The 16,122-nt window shown below is 34.1% G+C and overlaps 4 protein-coding genes across 5 annotated transcripts; 1 reads left to right on the forward strand and 3 right to left on the reverse strand.

Moving 5' to 3' along the window:
• Position 1: 1 nt before the first annotated feature.
• LOC120342584 (codanin-1-like) lies at positions 2 to 13,037 on the reverse strand. Of its 2 annotated transcripts, none has more exons than XM_078110603.1 (20): positions 12,913 to 13,037; positions 12,528 to 12,644; positions 10,990 to 12,043; positions 10,747 to 10,856; positions 10,098 to 10,276; positions 9,554 to 9,714; positions 9,309 to 9,389; positions 6,664 to 6,832; positions 6,493 to 6,580; positions 5,882 to 6,132; positions 5,441 to 5,579; positions 5,013 to 5,101; positions 4,677 to 4,869; positions 3,914 to 4,109; positions 3,316 to 3,534; positions 2,823 to 2,989; positions 2,419 to 2,472; positions 2,007 to 2,130; positions 1,544 to 1,669; positions 2 to 975 (listed from the first exon to the last, which is right to left on the reverse strand). In XM_078110603.1, the coding sequence occupies exons 3-20, from the start codon at positions 11,977 to 11,979 to the stop codon at positions 505 to 507; spliced, it is 3,807 nt and encodes a 1,268-aa protein (XP_077966729.1). In that variant the 5' UTR covers positions 11,980 to 12,043; positions 12,528 to 12,644; positions 12,913 to 13,037; the 3' UTR covers positions 2 to 504. The 2 variants fall into 2 exon arrangements, with proteins under 2 accessions (XP_077966729.1, XP_077966728.1); XM_078110602.1 differs by having other exon boundaries at positions 10,747 to 10,862.
• On the reverse strand, positions 6,895 to 8,228 carry LOC144421069 (zinc finger BED domain-containing protein 5-like). The gene has a single exon (XM_078111255.1). It carries the CDS (start codon positions 8,124 to 8,126, stop codon positions 7,101 to 7,103), a length of 1,026 nt encoding a protein of 341 aa, XP_077967381.1. The 5' UTR covers positions 8,127 to 8,228; the 3' UTR covers positions 6,895 to 7,100.
• LOC144420997 (zinc finger BED domain-containing protein 5-like) lies at positions 8,198 to 9,191 on the reverse strand. The gene has a single exon (XM_078111004.1). The coding sequence runs from the start codon at positions 8,858 to 8,860 to the stop codon at positions 8,198 to 8,200; it is 663 nt and encodes a 220-aa protein (XP_077967130.1). The 5' UTR covers positions 8,861 to 9,191.
• LOC120342398 (electron transfer flavoprotein beta subunit lysine methyltransferase homolog) lies at positions 13,036 to 15,489 on the forward strand. The gene is made up of 4 exons (XM_039411210.2): positions 13,036 to 13,247; positions 13,325 to 13,497; positions 13,964 to 14,105; positions 14,422 to 15,489. The coding sequence occupies exons 1-4, from the start codon at positions 13,136 to 13,138 to the stop codon at positions 14,814 to 14,816; spliced, it is 822 nt and encodes a 273-aa protein (XP_039267144.2). The 5' UTR covers positions 13,036 to 13,135; the 3' UTR covers positions 14,817 to 15,489.
• Positions 15,490 to 16,122: the final 633 nt, after the last annotated feature.

Genomic DNA, 16,122 nt, shown 5'->3' on the forward strand with positions numbered 1-16,122 from the left:
TGCCAAGTAGTGCCTTTATAGAAAAGACTTACTTCTTCAAGTTAAATATTATTTGTAAAAAAAATAAACAATTTGCGTTTGTATTGGTTGATATATACACAAAGAAGTGGTGTAAAATATTCAGGAAATTGGTTGACAGATGCAGGCCTACATTATTAATACAACGCACACAATCTTAGAACCAGACTCCGCATCCCAACCGTTTTTTTTTTGTTCACACATACTTTCATGTCAAGCCACGTTCTGCGAGAACCCGATTTTCATATCATATCTCAACATAAGTTGCATACCTATATACCCTCACAATTTCCACTCGGAGTGACTATTGCAGAATTAAGTATATAAACTAACAACTATAAATACCGACAGACGCATTTTGGGCATCGCCGAACAAGCCCCTCAGAGATACATAAAATGGCTTAAAATATCAAAATATTTATTGAATGCCATCGGGACAATATTAAATCAAACTGGCAGAGATTACGAGGCCTTGTGTGATTAGGGTCAGGAACAACTGAGTTGAATATCAGAAATGGCAGGAACAAGAGAGGAACTAACGAGTTCGTCCACATTTTGCTCAAAAGATAATCCAAAAAGATTTGCTAATTCTCTCGTCGACAAAAGAAGAGAATTTTTTAAATGGAGCGAAGATGTTATTAGTTGTTGCATTTTATCGAATTTCTCTGATCCAACATTAGAACTAATAAAAGAAGCATCGAAATGTTTTTCTCCAAGTAGTGCACAGGCGACTGAAAGAACAAATAAAATGTCTCTTTCTGATATTTGAGCAGGAATTGAAGGATCAATAGAGACCAGACACATTGAACTATTGCGAAACATTAATTTTACAGTGTATTCTTTCATGAAGTGCAGCAATGAAGAAAGTGATTCAATCTTAGGTAAAATGCTGTCAGTTTCTTCCATTATTGAAGCTTGTAGCTTAGGAGGCAACGCAGGTTCTTCTTTCTTCATATTCTGAAACACAGTAAATCGAAGATAGGAAGAATTTTGTTTTACTAGTTTTACAAATTCACTTGGCAGATAAGAATCAAGTAATTTTTGGGAACATGCATTTGCAATTATTGCATCTTAAAAGAATGTTCAAATTAAGTTTGAAGATGTTTTGTTAGGAGTGTGACTAATTGGCCATGCTTTATTACACTTGTCTCATATTGTTGGATCCGTTGTTACTTGTATCACAAAGATGTTGGAACAAGGTGAAGTTTATTGCAATAAAAGAGCACAATATAATTCCAGTTTCCTATTGTGAAAGATATTCTGCCTATTTGTTGCTACCAATTATGTTTGACTGCAAATAAATACACTTGACAAAGTCCAACATACTTCAAATAAGGTTTATAAGAGAGCCATAATTATTAGCCAATAGCCACAAACTCCGAAATTATGACAAGTTTTGATCCATAAACATCGTTATAAAACGGCCAGTCATAACAAGTTTCAATAATTACCTTTAAATATTAATACCTATACTAAAAATATATCAAGAAATTTGTAGCAAGTCATTGCGCACACTATTACTTACAGATGAGACTTTCGTCAATCTTGCTTTGACTGAAACACTTACTAATTCATCCAACCTCGTACCTAGCCAAGAGTAAACGCTAGAAATTGCTCGTTTCCTAGCAATGGCAGTAGCTACATTAAGAACCTAAAAATTGAGTAATAGTTCACAAAAGATAAGGATAAAACATCTAATTTTCAATTGTATACTATTGCGTTGGGCATGAGCAATAAATTTTAGATGAATTAAAATCCAATTGGAAATAAACACTTAATCAATTTTAGGTAATTTATAATATCGCTATTGGATACTCAAAAAAAAAGCATTTAACAATCTGCAATCCAGCGCATCGGCACTGCTAGGCAGGAAACTTCGGGTTGGTTTATTGGCCTCATCCGTACATGTTTGCCATCAATTGCAAGGTGACCAAAAACTCAACTACAAAAAAAAACATAGCAAACTATTTTCACATAAAATATTCTACCCCATCTGCAGATTCGCAAGATGCCAAATCCTTCATGCACTGTGGTACAGCTTGATCACAATATTCATTTGCTTCTTTATGCATTCGAACATTAGCTGAAGACTTCATCTCATTAACAACCTGCCTGTGAACAGGTGATCAAAAACTTAACATAAAGAATCTCAAGCATTGCCTAAACGCATATGAGAATCATACTGCTGGAAAAACATGGAAGCTTATCATAATTACGGTAGTCACAATTATTCCATAGCGAATATATATAGTCATGTTGGTTATTATTAAAGATTTCATAACTTCCATGATTCATCTTCACCAATGAGTATACAAAGCACCACGACCTCTCAGAAGCAGCCGATTTGAGAATTGTTTGAGTATGTGGCACTAGAGCTAAACTAAAATATATTTGTCATACTTGGTCATCCCAACTTTAGAATAATTATCAAATTCATAATTTCCTTCAGCAATCCTGAAAGAAAAAAATAAGAGTGTAAAATTAGAAACAATGTTCATTAATTTTTAAGGAACAATTCATTCAAATTATATTACAGATAACAGTACGAAGATTCATTTTTACCAGATGGATTACTATGACGAACATTTACAGCACCATTAATTTGGACTAGATCTGATAAGACATTTGTAATCGGCACAGAAGGCTCGCATAATAAATATAGTTTATACTGATTTCCAATTTGAATCGAGACATTCATATTTTTTGTTGAAACATATTAAAGAATGCTTGCTGAATTTTGCCCAGATTTACAATAAAAGTAATTTGGGAGTAGCTGAAACATTCAACCACATTTTTATAGTTACCTTTGTTTAAAGAGTTGTTCTGCTTCATCACAAATCTTAAGCATAGCAATGCTTCGAATGTGTTTCACACAGTTTGATGCACATCGTTCTGCTACGAATGCAACAGTACGTTTTAGTGATGATGGCTGACCTCGGAAAAAATGTTCTTCTAAAGTCAACTGAAGTTGCTGTATGTAGAATGAATGAGAATAATAATAGTAACTCATTACATACCAGCCTTGTTTGGCATGATAGGCGTGAATTCGCATCGTATAAAAAAGTAATTTTAATAGCTGGGCAGACAATAAGCTAAACGACAATTTTGCAAGCCTAATAGCCACAAAACAACTTTTACAGTAATTTTGTTTTGGAAACACTTTTTCCTTTTATAATAATATCCTTAATATGAGTTAGGACATAACATGACGAAAAAATTCATACACAAATTTGCACAATACTTCTAATTCTAACAGACTAGGCAAAATGAAGAAACAAGAATCACAAGATATCTCACTTTCTCTTTCTTTTGTGCTAAAGTTTCTTCAGATTTTTTTTCTGTATTAGGTTTAATCTTTCTTGGTGGTTGTTGGGATTGATTTGTTTTTTCAGCTCCAGAATTACAAGATATAATGGTTGATCTAATTTCTTTCAATGATGGATACCAGTCATAAATTAATGAAAAACTTATGAGATCAGAACAACAATCATCGAATGACAGCGATCCCAGTTCTCCCTAAAATAGAAAACTGTAACATCATTGCCTATCGCACAAAGAGGTAAGCCGATTAGAAATATTAGTTGAACCACCCCAGGGCTGACCCTGACCCAGGATTCGGACTGATGTCTGGAAATCAGAAGTACTATGGCAAGCATATCCCTGACGCGTAGCACGTTGCACAATCCACTGAGCCATCTCATTAGGAATGGAGACACAAGGACAAAAGCTCCAGAATTATCTATGGTAAATAGTTATATATAATTTACTTCATTACTATATATATATATACGATTGTGACTGGAAAGGGACATATTTGAATATTAACTAAGCTTGCAAATGCATATATTACTGAGATATTAACAAACTTTCTCTGAATACAAACACAGTCATTTACCTTTTGCTCCATGGATTGTGTAGCAATACTTGATAATTTCATTGATTTTTGACAATATTTATCAGCAGGATATTTTTTCAACATAGTATAGAAAAAATTATCTTGAAATATTGACATTTCAAATAAGGATGAAATTGCCAAACATATTAAAACATCTCCAGTTGTCAAATCTTTCCTGTCACAGTATGCATGCTCCCTAGAAATAAAAAAATAATCACAATATAAATATGATCATAGTGTAATATATGTAACATATATTGAAAATGAAATAATTATTACTAATGTTAGTAATGCATCAACAATGACATTCCATTTTCATCATTTTTTTTATTACAAGTTAATCTAGGATCATTAATATTAGCACAAATTTCAATACAATAACTTTACTATAACCGCCAAATCTTACATTGGGAGATTATTCAAATATATATTACCACAAAATAACAAAAATTTTTGTAAAATATTTTCTCAAAGCAAGGTCATACCAATCACTCAAGAGGTAAAGAAAACTCACCTCTTGGGTAAAGTTATTTGCACCCAAAGAAATGTAAGAGCTGCTGTATTTAGATAAAATTATGGTGGCGGACAACTGCTAGAAATTCTGATTGAAGTGACTCACTTCAAGTGAGACTTAAATAGTTCAAGTCGATACAATTAGGAAAAAAATTCTGCTTGCAACAATTTGACAGCACTTCCAACATTACCAGCGCTTAATTACTCGACTCGAAGCAGAAACATTCTCACAGATTAAAAACGAATTTACCTGTAAATCATGAATAATCTTTTGATTGTATCTTCAGCTTCCGGTATTAGTGATTTTGTTGAAAAAGTTGCTGATTTCAAGTATTCAGTCACCCAAGCAACAGTGACCAAGTTATAGTTTTGAGTTGATGAATTTTCAAGTGCAGAAACGATATTACGAAAAGTATGACTGTCATAAGGTGTGATACCATCACCTGAAAATTTTTATGTGGATATATTTGATGATCAACTAGTGTAAACATACATATTAAAATAATACTCTACGATTAACAAAATTTATTAGCAAAGTGTTTGAATGTATAGAAAAGTATAAGCCTGAAGAAAGCTTTATTATTACCTGTGTCATAAGGTTGAAAAGTCACAATGCCAAGAAATCGACCCAAAGCACGTATCGATGATATCATGGTGCAAAGAGACGAAGAAACACTAAAAATGAACCATAATTTATTCAAATAATTCTGCACAAATAATTCTTGAATTTACATTGTAAATTATGCTAGGGATTTATTATTCAAGTTAATTCTCAGTACACTGCAATACTAATTTTTTATATGACCAAGCTAAAATTATCTGTTTATTTTATTCTTATGAATCCTGTTTTACTGTCCATAGTCATCTTCAAAACATTTTCAACTTCCTCCATCTACCCACTGTTGCTGTTTGAATTCTCATTTCTATTTAAACAGCAACTATAAGAAAAGTGTTACATCAACTGTAAAAACCAATCAAATCAATATATAAAGCATGATATCAAGGGCAATGGACCTCGCAAAATTGACCGTTTCAGCAGAAGCATCGTCCAGTATTTGTTGAGTTTGTTGAATCTCGATATCATTTATTCTTTCTCTCAATTCATTGCAAAGATGGGTGTTAAGCGCATAACTGTCAGCAGTTAATATGAATTCTAGAAGAAAAATTAGAAAAATTCCTTATGCAAAAATAAATTATATAAAACTACTAGTTCATTTCGATTTACGGAACATTAATTTACTGTAGTAAACAAAACTGCCAATTTTTTACCTAAAATTACAGCAGCATAATTAAGCTTTTTATATCAAAAAATATACTCGTACTCCCAAACTAAAAACTGCCTGACCAATTAACTAAATATTTGATCAATTTGACAACCTAAAACTATATTTGAATAGGTAAATACTTGAAATGTGACAAGTCATTGTCCTGCAGTATTCACATAATAAATGTAACCTTCATAAAAACGGCATTGTTCTGTTAAAGGATCCTTGGCTTTATTTCCTTGAACTGATGGGTTTGAAGCCGTTACAAATCTTGATTGAAGTCTGCGAAACTTTTCAGGATCACCATGGCGAAGAGATGTTAGAAGATCACCTTTGCTTGTGTGGCTATCATTGAAACTACTTCTTGCGAAACTTCTATTTGACATCTGTGTCGAGATTTCAGAAAGGTTTGCACCTTGAAGCATTTGACTTACAAACAGTCTGAAATATGTTTTAATACCAGTTTCAGAGCCTTATCAAGCAGCAGATGAATACAAATATGCATGAAATATTCGAGTAACAAAGTTTTTCATTTCAGATCAATATGCATATTTTGTCACTCGTTATCAGCCACAACAACAACAGTATATTCGTAACATTCATTTATCTGAAACGGATTTATTATAAATCTACCATAAAATATCAATTAATGAAATTTATAGCAAATTTGATTAAAAACATATATTTGTAATTCCAGTTAATAAACAACTGTCATACAGATGTTTCATTAATTGAAAATATCTTGTATATTTTTGCAAAAGTGATTGCATCATCTAGAACAGAAGTTTGAAGACACAATACCTGATAAATGGCTTGTAAGTTGCTGTTGATTTTACTTGAAGCACAAGATTCTTTATTTTCCCAGCAAGATGATTTTGAATATTGAAATCTGTTTAAACAAAACAGTATGTTAATTAATGCTGATCAGAACGTTGCAAAGCAGAGATATTTAAAAAAGGTTCAACAACTTACTGGGGTCATTTCTTCTGTCTTCATACTCTCTAAGAATAGAATAGAACAAATCCCGATGTTTTCGAAATGCATGAAATGATTTATCAGAAGGAAAATTACTTCTATCATCAGTGTCAGCTTCAAATGGAACACCTGACAGTGAGTGCAATTTTTCTTGAGATTCCAAAGCCTTAAAGAAATATCAGATTTATAGAGACTTGTAGGAAAACGATGGCCTAGTGCAGTGGTTCCCAAACTTTTCATTCCCGCGTACCATTTTTAATTTTGTGCAGCGTTCGCGTACCACCTAAGTTACACTTGACTAGAATATCTCAAACCATAAACTATGCACCTGTAGATAAGAAAACTGAGCATGTAGCAGCATTAAGATTTGACAAATGTCATTCCAGAAAGAGATAAAAACCATAAATTAAACAAAATGAAGCCAATTAAAAATTTTAATGAGATGGATGTAGTTGTTTTTTCTCCACCAGCTGGTCAATGCGAGGAAGAGCTTTGCTGACAGCGCATCGAAAGTCATGTTCTGGCGTTCCAAGACGATTTCGGCTTTTCGATTTGATGGCCATCAAAGCCGAAAACCCTTGTTCGCACTCCCACGTAGATGGAAAAATCAATAGCTGGGAAACAGCGTGACGTACTAGGTTAGAATACGATGATGCCATGCTCAACCAGAAATTGATTGGACAACATTCCTTATGTTTTATTTTTGCTGCCTCATCAGTTTGAATGTCTATTAGTTCTTCTTGTTCCCCGGTCCCTACAGGCACATCAACCGGATCAATGAAAAATGGGTTGACGAAGTAAGCACAGTATGCAACATCAGGAAAGTAATTCAATAGCTCCGTCTTTAGTTGCGAAAGATGATCAATAATTTCTTTAGAAATGCCACCATCAGGATTTTTCTCAACAGAAGTGAGGCATTTGAACATTCCGTAGTTTTGATTGCTAACATTCCATGTCCAGAGGTCCAGCTTACGAATGAGTGCTCTAAGCTTTGAAATGAAATCTGTTACAGTTAGATTGGGTCCTTGAAACGACAGGTTAAAGTTGTTCAGAACTTCAAAAATGTCTGATAGATATGCCAATCTAGTAAGAAAATCTTTGCTCTCCAGGTCGTTTTGAAAATCGTGATTTTTCTCCTTGAAGAATTGCAGAAGCTCATGTCGCAGTTCAAACAGGCGCCTTGTTGCATTACCACGAGAGAGCCAGCGCACCTCCGTATAGAAGAGGAGACAGCTGTGGTTAGAACCGAGATCCTCACGAAGAAGTTTAAACAACCGAGTATTCAGAGCAGATGTTTTGACGAAATTTACTAGTTTGATAACTCGGTTCAAGCATGATAACATGTTCTGAGGTAGCACTTTCGCGCATAGGGCGAATCTATGAATAAAACAATGAACAAAAGTCACGTTTTGCGCCACAGCCGTCACATGAGCTCTGAAGCCTGATTTATGTCCTAGCATTGATGGAGCTCCATCTGTTGTACAGCCAATCAACTTTCCCCAGTCCAGTTTATTCACTTTGAAAAAACTGTCTAATGCTTCGAAAATATCCTTTCCCTTTGTTGTACCTGAAATTCTTTGCTCATAAGTAATTCAGTTTTTACAGCCTTTTCTTGTGTATAACGAACACACACAAGTAACTGTGCGTTATTTGTAACGTCCGTCGACTCGTCCAATTGAATGGAAAAACCATACTCTGAATCTTTCACTCCTGAAATCACTTGCTCAGCAATATCGACTGACATCTCTTCTATTCTGTTCTTAACCGTATTGTTGGAGAGGGGAACACTTACTAGCTTTGCAGCCGCCTCTTCACCAAGTACATTTTTTACTAACATCTTTGCAGCTGGCATAATGAGGCGCTCTCCAATGGTATGTGCTTTCTGATTTTTTGCTATCAGGAGAGCGACTTCATAGGATGCCTTGACAGCACACTTCTTTCTCTGATAAATTGTGCCAGTGTTGTCGAAGCGCTGTCGTTTCACTTGCTCGCCCAGTCGCTGAAAGAAACTCTCATTTCGATCCTTCTTGTCGGGATGATTTGTGTCAAGATGTCGTTGGAGTAAGCTTGGTTTCATAGCCGAATTAGCAAGCGTTTTCATGCACACTACACATTGCGGCAAAACTTCTCCGTTGTGTTCAATAGCTATGAATCCGTACTTTATGTAAGCTGGACTGTAATTTCGTTTAGACATGTTGTCAATAGTTGAATTAAACAAAATTTCGCAATATTCACACACCGCAGGCTTTTGAAAGCAAGTACGAATAGCAACCGTACGTAGTCTGAGACGGCCGGTAAGGAGAGCGTTCCCGCCAAATATTTTGCTGACAGCATCGGTCAAAGGTCATGAAAGTTGGTAATTGGCGTTTGATCATCTTGAACAAAATAAGTGTTGCTTCATAAACGTGCGAAACCACAAATTAAAGGTAATTGAAACGCAACATTGCAAATTATTGAAAGTTGGTCGCGTACCACCTGAAAGACTCTCGCGTACCACAGGTGGTACGCGTACCACAGTTTGGGAATCGCTGGCCTAGTGGGTAAAACGTTAGACACAACAATGTTGGCCTCATTTTTATTCTTCATTTTCATATGTCCATAAACCCAGATAAATAATGGAGAACACAAAAACAACATCTTACATCACCAGAAAAATCTTTTTCTTTCTCCTCAATTTCTTCACATAAGTTTGAGAGTTGACTTGACAATGAAGGTAAGAAGCGCTGAAAAAACGAATGAATATATGGTACTTTTATAGATGACTGTAGCTATTTTTTTATCACAACAGTAAACTAAAACATTGAACTATTTTAGCACTGTTACAATTACCCTACAATTATTTAATGAATACCGGCACTTTTTTGTATAAAAAATATTCTCTAGTAACCTGAATCCTATAATTTTGAACAAGCAACGATAGAGTTGAACGAGACAAGATTGATATAAAACCAGAAGAAACAAGATATTGCACAGTTTGGATGGCGAAGAAAACACAATTTGCAGCAGTTGACAGAACATTGGTGTTCAATACAGAATCAGTGTGTTCTCCTAGAATTGATTGAACAGCAAAAGATTAATAAACTACATCACTACAATATTAAAAATTTATGGCCATTGACATCGTACAAAACTACTCCGCAGCAATATTATTATAAGTTTGGAGGTTCAAATATTGTAGACAATGATGAGGTACAAAAAGATAGCTGGACTCCTGGATTGTCTATAGACAATACAAAAAATTAAGCATACAGAACCAAAATAAATACTCTTGTCAAATACCGGTAAATGCAAATTACCAATTTACTATTTAACACCGAGACAGGTATATTCCAAATTTTCAAAATAAACTTCATTAAAATAAATTATTAATATACTCATTAATATGATATCGATTTTCATCAACTACATAAAAATTATTCTGATTTTCTTACCAATATTGCTATCTGACGAATTACACAAACTCCCTGTGATGCATAATGATGGAGCAGAACTGTTGTTTGGTTTTTCAACACAGCATGACGCAGTCAAAAGATCGATAATAAAATGTAGTTCGGTGATTATATTTGGGACAAGCAGCATATTGATGAAATATGAGTGCAATGCTGCAAGCCTAAAAATAATTAAAAAGCATTGATGACTAAAAATTTTACTTTATTACCGTAATGTATATGACAAATTCATGTGATAATGGTCACCAGAGGTTTCATTGATGAGAAAGAACTCAAAAAAGTTGTTACAGCTATCCATTTGGGACAGAACTTAAAAAATATTAACAACTTGTATTTATTGAATACTCTTCTAGTTTTCCTTCGTGAATCGAATTTCCAGTTCCTTTTTGAAATTACACAATGGATTTGACAATGCTAAGAAATCTAAATTTATGACAATGTTAGATAAGCTATTGCCGAGGCAATTGTCATATCGTTTAAAGCAATATGTGTAATCAGAGGAATTCGGTCCCTTTTAAAAATATATAGCAACATGGCATGTTGCAGCCGAAGATTGTGCAAAAATAAAAACCAGGCCATAAAACTTATTGCCATTTGTTATCAGTATTATTATTCTGTAATGAAAACCAACATTGTTATGCGGTCAGACTCAAAAACATGTGTAGGATCCGGAAATGATGTTGTTTTCTTCACAGGGCTGATATCTTCCATCGATTTTATCGGAATTCTCATATTTTTCTTCTGTAACAAAATGAGATATATCAATGATGAAGCAAATATAATACAGATTTATTTAGGCTTATATGAAAAAAACAGCTTTGATCAACCTGAATCCATCTAGTTTAATATCAAACATTGATATATTATGCTTTACCTCTGTGTTTGAACCATTTTCACGATTCTTCATTTTTAACAGAAGATGGCGCTCAATATTCAGATCGATACCACTTGCAGGTGTTATAGGAACAGCAGTTGTGAAAGGATTATCGGAGTTTTTTATATTCACCCCACTTGCTGAAGATAATACATGTAGTTCTGACTTAATACCAGCGGTAACAGTTGTTGGTTTTATTCTCCTTGAAGGTTTACAGTTTATAGACTGTTTAGGTGTATCTGATAGTTTAGGGAATTCTTCCTCAATGTTGAATGATATACTTCGACTTGCTTCGGAATACAAAGGATTGACAGGACTTTTAGTATCATGAGGTGAAAATACCGACGTCTTGGACATTTCATAATGAGGAGAAAAAGATATTTCATTTCTTGAAAATTGTCTGCTATTAGCAGAAGATGAGATACAATCACATTTTTCTTCCGAAACTGGGGTTATTCTTCTTCCTTTCTGTAATCGAGATTTATGAGCCTTCTTTTTTGATGAACTTTGTGACTGAATGTGAACAGCTTCAGGACTAAGAAAATCACTCAGACTTAGTGGTTTTGTTTTATATCGTTGGCCAGAGTATTTACTGTGATCTTGTTGCATAGAAGTCTGTGTGCCATATTTTGGTGTTTGTTCATTATTCAGGGAAGAAGTGTGAAGGTCTCTAAATGACATAGGTGTTGCAATATCATCTCGTACTTTTGGGGTACTCATTTTTTGCATTTCCTGCAATGGCATACATCGTGAATCTACTTCTGTAAATTGTGGTCCATTTTTTGTGTCTATCTCACTGACATTCGCAATGGAGCAATCATTATTTAACACAATAAACGATGATTCCCTCAGGAAATTAAGAAAAAAATTAATGAAGTCAGGATCTAGGAGACATTGTGATTCTTCTGATGATAAATTTTTGACTCCAAAGAAGAAATTTTTAGAATCCAATAATGAAGTTAGCAGATCTTTATGACGTCTGGATTCCATTACTTAAAATAGACAAAGCTTAGTTTGGGACTTTCAAATCCAGTCTTCTAGTCTTATTAAGCATCTGTAAAGATTAACAAGTAATGAATTGAGCAAACAGGAAAATAGCATTATTGTAGGCATTGACAAAATGCATTTGTAAAATGGTCTTAATACAGTAATAAGGCTCCGACTAACGAAATTATTAATACATTAGACTGCCTCCTAATCGTAAGTATTGTTTTAATTTATATAGCTGTATAGGGTAATTCATATCATCTAAAGCTCGCCTAAAGTTAATTAGCCATGCATTTTCATCTTAATGAGAATATTAATTTGATACATAAATTATTTTTCCCCAATTCCATGTGGAATTTCTACATTCAATTTGTATTCCATTTGAAGATTCAATCCATTGGTTGTCATATTCCAACATATATATCACATTTCCCAGTATTCATGGTTAATTAAGGTTATTGTAATTTTACAGTCAATATATATACATGTAAAAAAAACATGGAATAATTGTATCTGTATATTGTACAATACAATAGTAGATTCCTACTTACAACAGGATATTTTTTCTCAAACTTGCCAATAAACACAAACACCGCCGACTTTTAATGAACACTCCCACATCACACCTTTTTGCTGAAATGCCGCACTATTTTGAAATTTTTCACATGCTGAAATAAATATGTATTATATTGTCCGGAACAACATTTCTTGAATAAGTTTACTGACTCAAAATAAATACTACTTCAAAGAATATGCTATTAATTACGAATAAAACCAATTTCCAATTCAAATTTTACCCTATCATCAATAATAATAAGTGCTCATAAAGTCATAATTCTGATAAAAGTCGATGTGATTGAAACCTATTTTTGCGTATGGAACGCACTGAATTTGCAAAAAGCACATGCTGTGGTCTTGAATTGTAGGCAAGCGAACCTGCAATTTTTTCTGCCGCTGGCTTCCAGACTTTGGGATTGTGCCTTGACGTCTTAGTAAGTTGGTATATTGTTCGTCAACAGGAGTCAGATTCAGATAATAATTCGCCTCAAATATACGGTCAGGAGTATTTGTCTGAACGCGCAACTTCACCCAGTCCATTTTTTTTTATCTGTACTGTCATGTTGAATTTAGCAGAAGTACGACTTGACCCACTGAATATATGATATCGAGTATCCGTTGCGTTCAGCGTACATTTGTCAGATTAGCCGTGCGCAACGTACGAAGTTCAAGTGAGACATCAGACATCATCCGGAAAATAACAAAGCCATCGGGTCAGTTGTACTTCGTAACAATTTGAGTTCCCAATCCAAATTCAGTTTGATTATTCATTCCGATTTTTTATTAACAGCTACACCTTTGCTTCCCGAAATTCAGTTACATTTAATTACCACGGAGTGTGATCTTTGGACGTCTTCTCCTGAACATTGTCCCGTGCCTGACCCTTATTGGGCATTTTTATGGCCTGGAGGACAAGCTTTGTCGAGATTCTTATTGGATAATCCAAGTATCACTAAGGAAAAGGTAATAATTTCGGGTTCGGGTTTTACATTCTTCACCTAAACCTGCAAGTATGACCATGCACCTTGAACAAATAAAGGGTCATTTATTCCTATACCCGACATGAACTGGTAACCAGACGAGATTCTGTAACTGGTCATATCATCAAACCGTCTTAATCTCTTTTTGCGACCCAAGATAAATATGAAAATCCTTTCCTGTACCAAGGTCATTTGTTTTCCAAGACTGACCTGATAAAGAGTAATGGCCGACAAAATGCGGGAAATACTGTTCGGTGACTGATAGAATAATTGTTCATGAATAGATCGGATTTGTCGATAGATATATGACAGATTTTCAGACGATTACAGTGGAAATAAAAACTGAAAATAATGTATATATATATTATGTGAGCTTATGATTCAAGGAAATATATGGCTAAATACTTTTCGTAATATAGTCAGTTTGATAAAGTCTACCATGTTTTTAGAATATTTTGGATATAGGAAGTGGATGTGGTGCGTCTGTGATATCGGCGTTAAAATGTGGAGCCAATCATGTGGTAGCGAATGATATTGATCCGATCGCTTTAACCTCTGTTAAACTGAATATGGAACTGAATTTTTCAGAAGGTTAGATGCTGTGTCGTTTATTTATTGCCTATTAGTTACATTAGTATTTTTAACAATGTCTATTGTAATGCAATTCATTTGTGTGATGATTAGTGGTTCCGTGCACTAAACATTCGTGCGAATAGTTTAATTCCATGGCTTCATATTATCCGCGCATGTTTTCCGCTTTCTCTGTTTAAGCAAAACTGGTGTAAAGGTCATCTGTGATGTCTTCCGTGGTTTAAATATGAATATTAAAAATTACAAACATCATCATTGCTGCGACCAATGTGTTATGACAACACGAAACATTAATCATTTGTGTGTTTCAATTCAGATGCCCTTGTGCAACTCCTTGCGAAACTGGTATATTATGGAAACGATATATTATTGGATCACGAAAACTGTTATGATAAACAAAGTATCCATAATTTTCGTATTTTGTGCAATTCCATGTCTATAAACTCCTATAATTTTGTATTTGATGTAATATTAATTGGAGATTTGTTTTATGAAGAATCAATTGTAACCAGATTGTTTAATTTATTAAGAGCTATTCACAAACTCCATCCTGAAACTAAAATTCTAATTGGTGATCCGGGCCGTCCGTTTTTACTGGAACATTCTATGTTGAAACATTTGGACGCAGTTTGTGAATACAAATTACCTGATAGCTGTATTGAGAAGAATTATGGATTCTCTACAGCTTGTGTTTACGAATTTTGTAAGTAGACCAATGAACACAATAAATCTAATCCTCTGTTTTCGAATATTTTGAAAAAGCGATTTTTTAATCGAGATGACCGTATGACTACGAGGAAATTTCAGGCGTATATATATTTTAGTTTAAATATTCGCCGATGTTACTGCTACTCTTTAAATAAATTATACACAGGAAGCCTATAGAATATTTTCAAGAATACATTTCCATGCTCGTTGGTTCAAAATTTTAATTACACAATATGCCGAATTTTTCTGAAGTATGACTCGTATTTGGTAGAATGTTGGCTTTGTCATATTGCAGCAGTCAAAAAGTATTTTGCGAGCCTACACTACAAATCACAAAATAAGCAAGTAGGAAATATTTTTTCACATAACATAGGTGCCTCGATTATACAATTTGAGATTCTTTATCTTTCAATAATCGGGTGGTTAAAAATTCTGTCATTCAGTGTATGTTCATGATAATTGTAGATTATAAGCAACTTAGTGCTTATGGTGAGGCTCTACAAGAAGCCTATAAAGTGTTGGGCGGTGACACTTCGCGCTATTAACTTCCTTTTATGTATAACCTGCCAGATTTCTCGATAATTAACAACTCCACAACTTTGAATATGAACGAAATATAATGCAGTCGATAAAATACCAGCCTACATTTACAAGTACGATATGGACCAGGGGTCACCAAACTTTTTTGACCGCGGGCCGGGTATGACTCAAACTGGGTTGAAACGGGCCGGATGAATATTTTTGTCAATGCAATAAAATAAATTCACAAAAGTTGGGAAATTCATCCAATTTATTTAACAATATATATTCTACATTTCTGAAGACTTAAATATTTAATTCTATCTATATCGCAAAATATAGATCAAAAAAATCCTAGGAAAACAAATGTACAAGATTTCTATATCTAGACAACTATCCTGAATTTAGCTGTTATCAAAACGTTGCTGTCATGAATTAGGAATGTTACAAAATCGGCTATTTCGCGCCAAAATAATGTACGCTTCATGTCTGCTAAGTACTGTTACGCCGTGTTGGAATACTGCTACTGCTAAAAACGACTACGGACTGCCTGCTGTAGCTTGGAATTTCATGAAATTTAGACATAATTTAAATAAAATAAACAACATATCTGGTATTTGATTTTTTCATTGGCGCATACATTTCTCAGCTTTCGACGCTTTTAAAAATTCCGCTTCCCCCCTTTTATACGTAGTGCAAATTAAACTATCATGCACAACTCCAGCGTTTATTTGCGACGATCTTTCGGCGGTGTCAATGACCGTTACCAGAATAAAATCCCGAAATAGTC

The sequence above is a fragment of the Styela clava genome, chromosome 3 (genome assembly GCF_964204865.1).
Source record: "Styela clava chromosome 3, kaStyClav1.hap1.2, whole genome shotgun sequence".
Lineage (NCBI taxonomy): Eukaryota > Metazoa > Chordata > Ascidiacea > Stolidobranchia > Styelidae > Styela > Styela clava.

What these genes read in the sequence shown, in the direction of transcription:
- LOC120342584 (XM_078110602.1), bottom strand. Translation starts at nt 11,979, where the DNA reads ATGGAATCCAGACGTCATAAAGATCTGCTAACTTCATTATTGGATTCT. An exon ending in GAGTCTGACCGCATAACAAT is followed by an intron (nt 10,277 to 10,746) that starts GTTGGTTTTCAT and finishes AATTATTTTTAG; the next exon opens with GCTTGCAGCATTGCACTCAT. An exon ending in GAACAACTCTTTAAACAAAG is followed by an intron (nt 2,473 to 2,822) that starts GTAACTATAAAA and finishes TTTTTCTTTCAG; the next exon opens with GATTGCTGAAGGAAATTATG.
- LOC120342398 (XM_039411210.2), top strand. Translation starts at nt 13,136, where the DNA reads ATGATATCGAGTATCCGTTGCGTTCAGCGTACATTTGTCAGATTAGCC. An exon ending in GAAAATAACAAAGCCATCGG is followed by an intron (nt 13,248 to 13,324) that starts GTCAGTTGTACT and finishes TTTTATTAACAG; the next exon opens with CTACACCTTTGCTTCCCGAA. An exon ending in CAAGTATCACTAAGGAAAAG is followed by an intron (nt 13,498 to 13,963) that starts GTAATAATTTCG and finishes CCATGTTTTTAG; the next exon opens with AATATTTTGGATATAGGAAG.
- LOC144420997 (XM_078111004.1), bottom strand. Translation starts at nt 8,860, where the DNA reads ATGTCTAAACGAAATTACAGTCCAGCTTACATAAAGTACGGATTCATA.
- LOC144421069 (XM_078111255.1), bottom strand. Translation starts at nt 8,126, where the DNA reads ATGCTAGGACATAAATCAGGCTTCAGAGCTCATGTGACGGCTGTGGCG.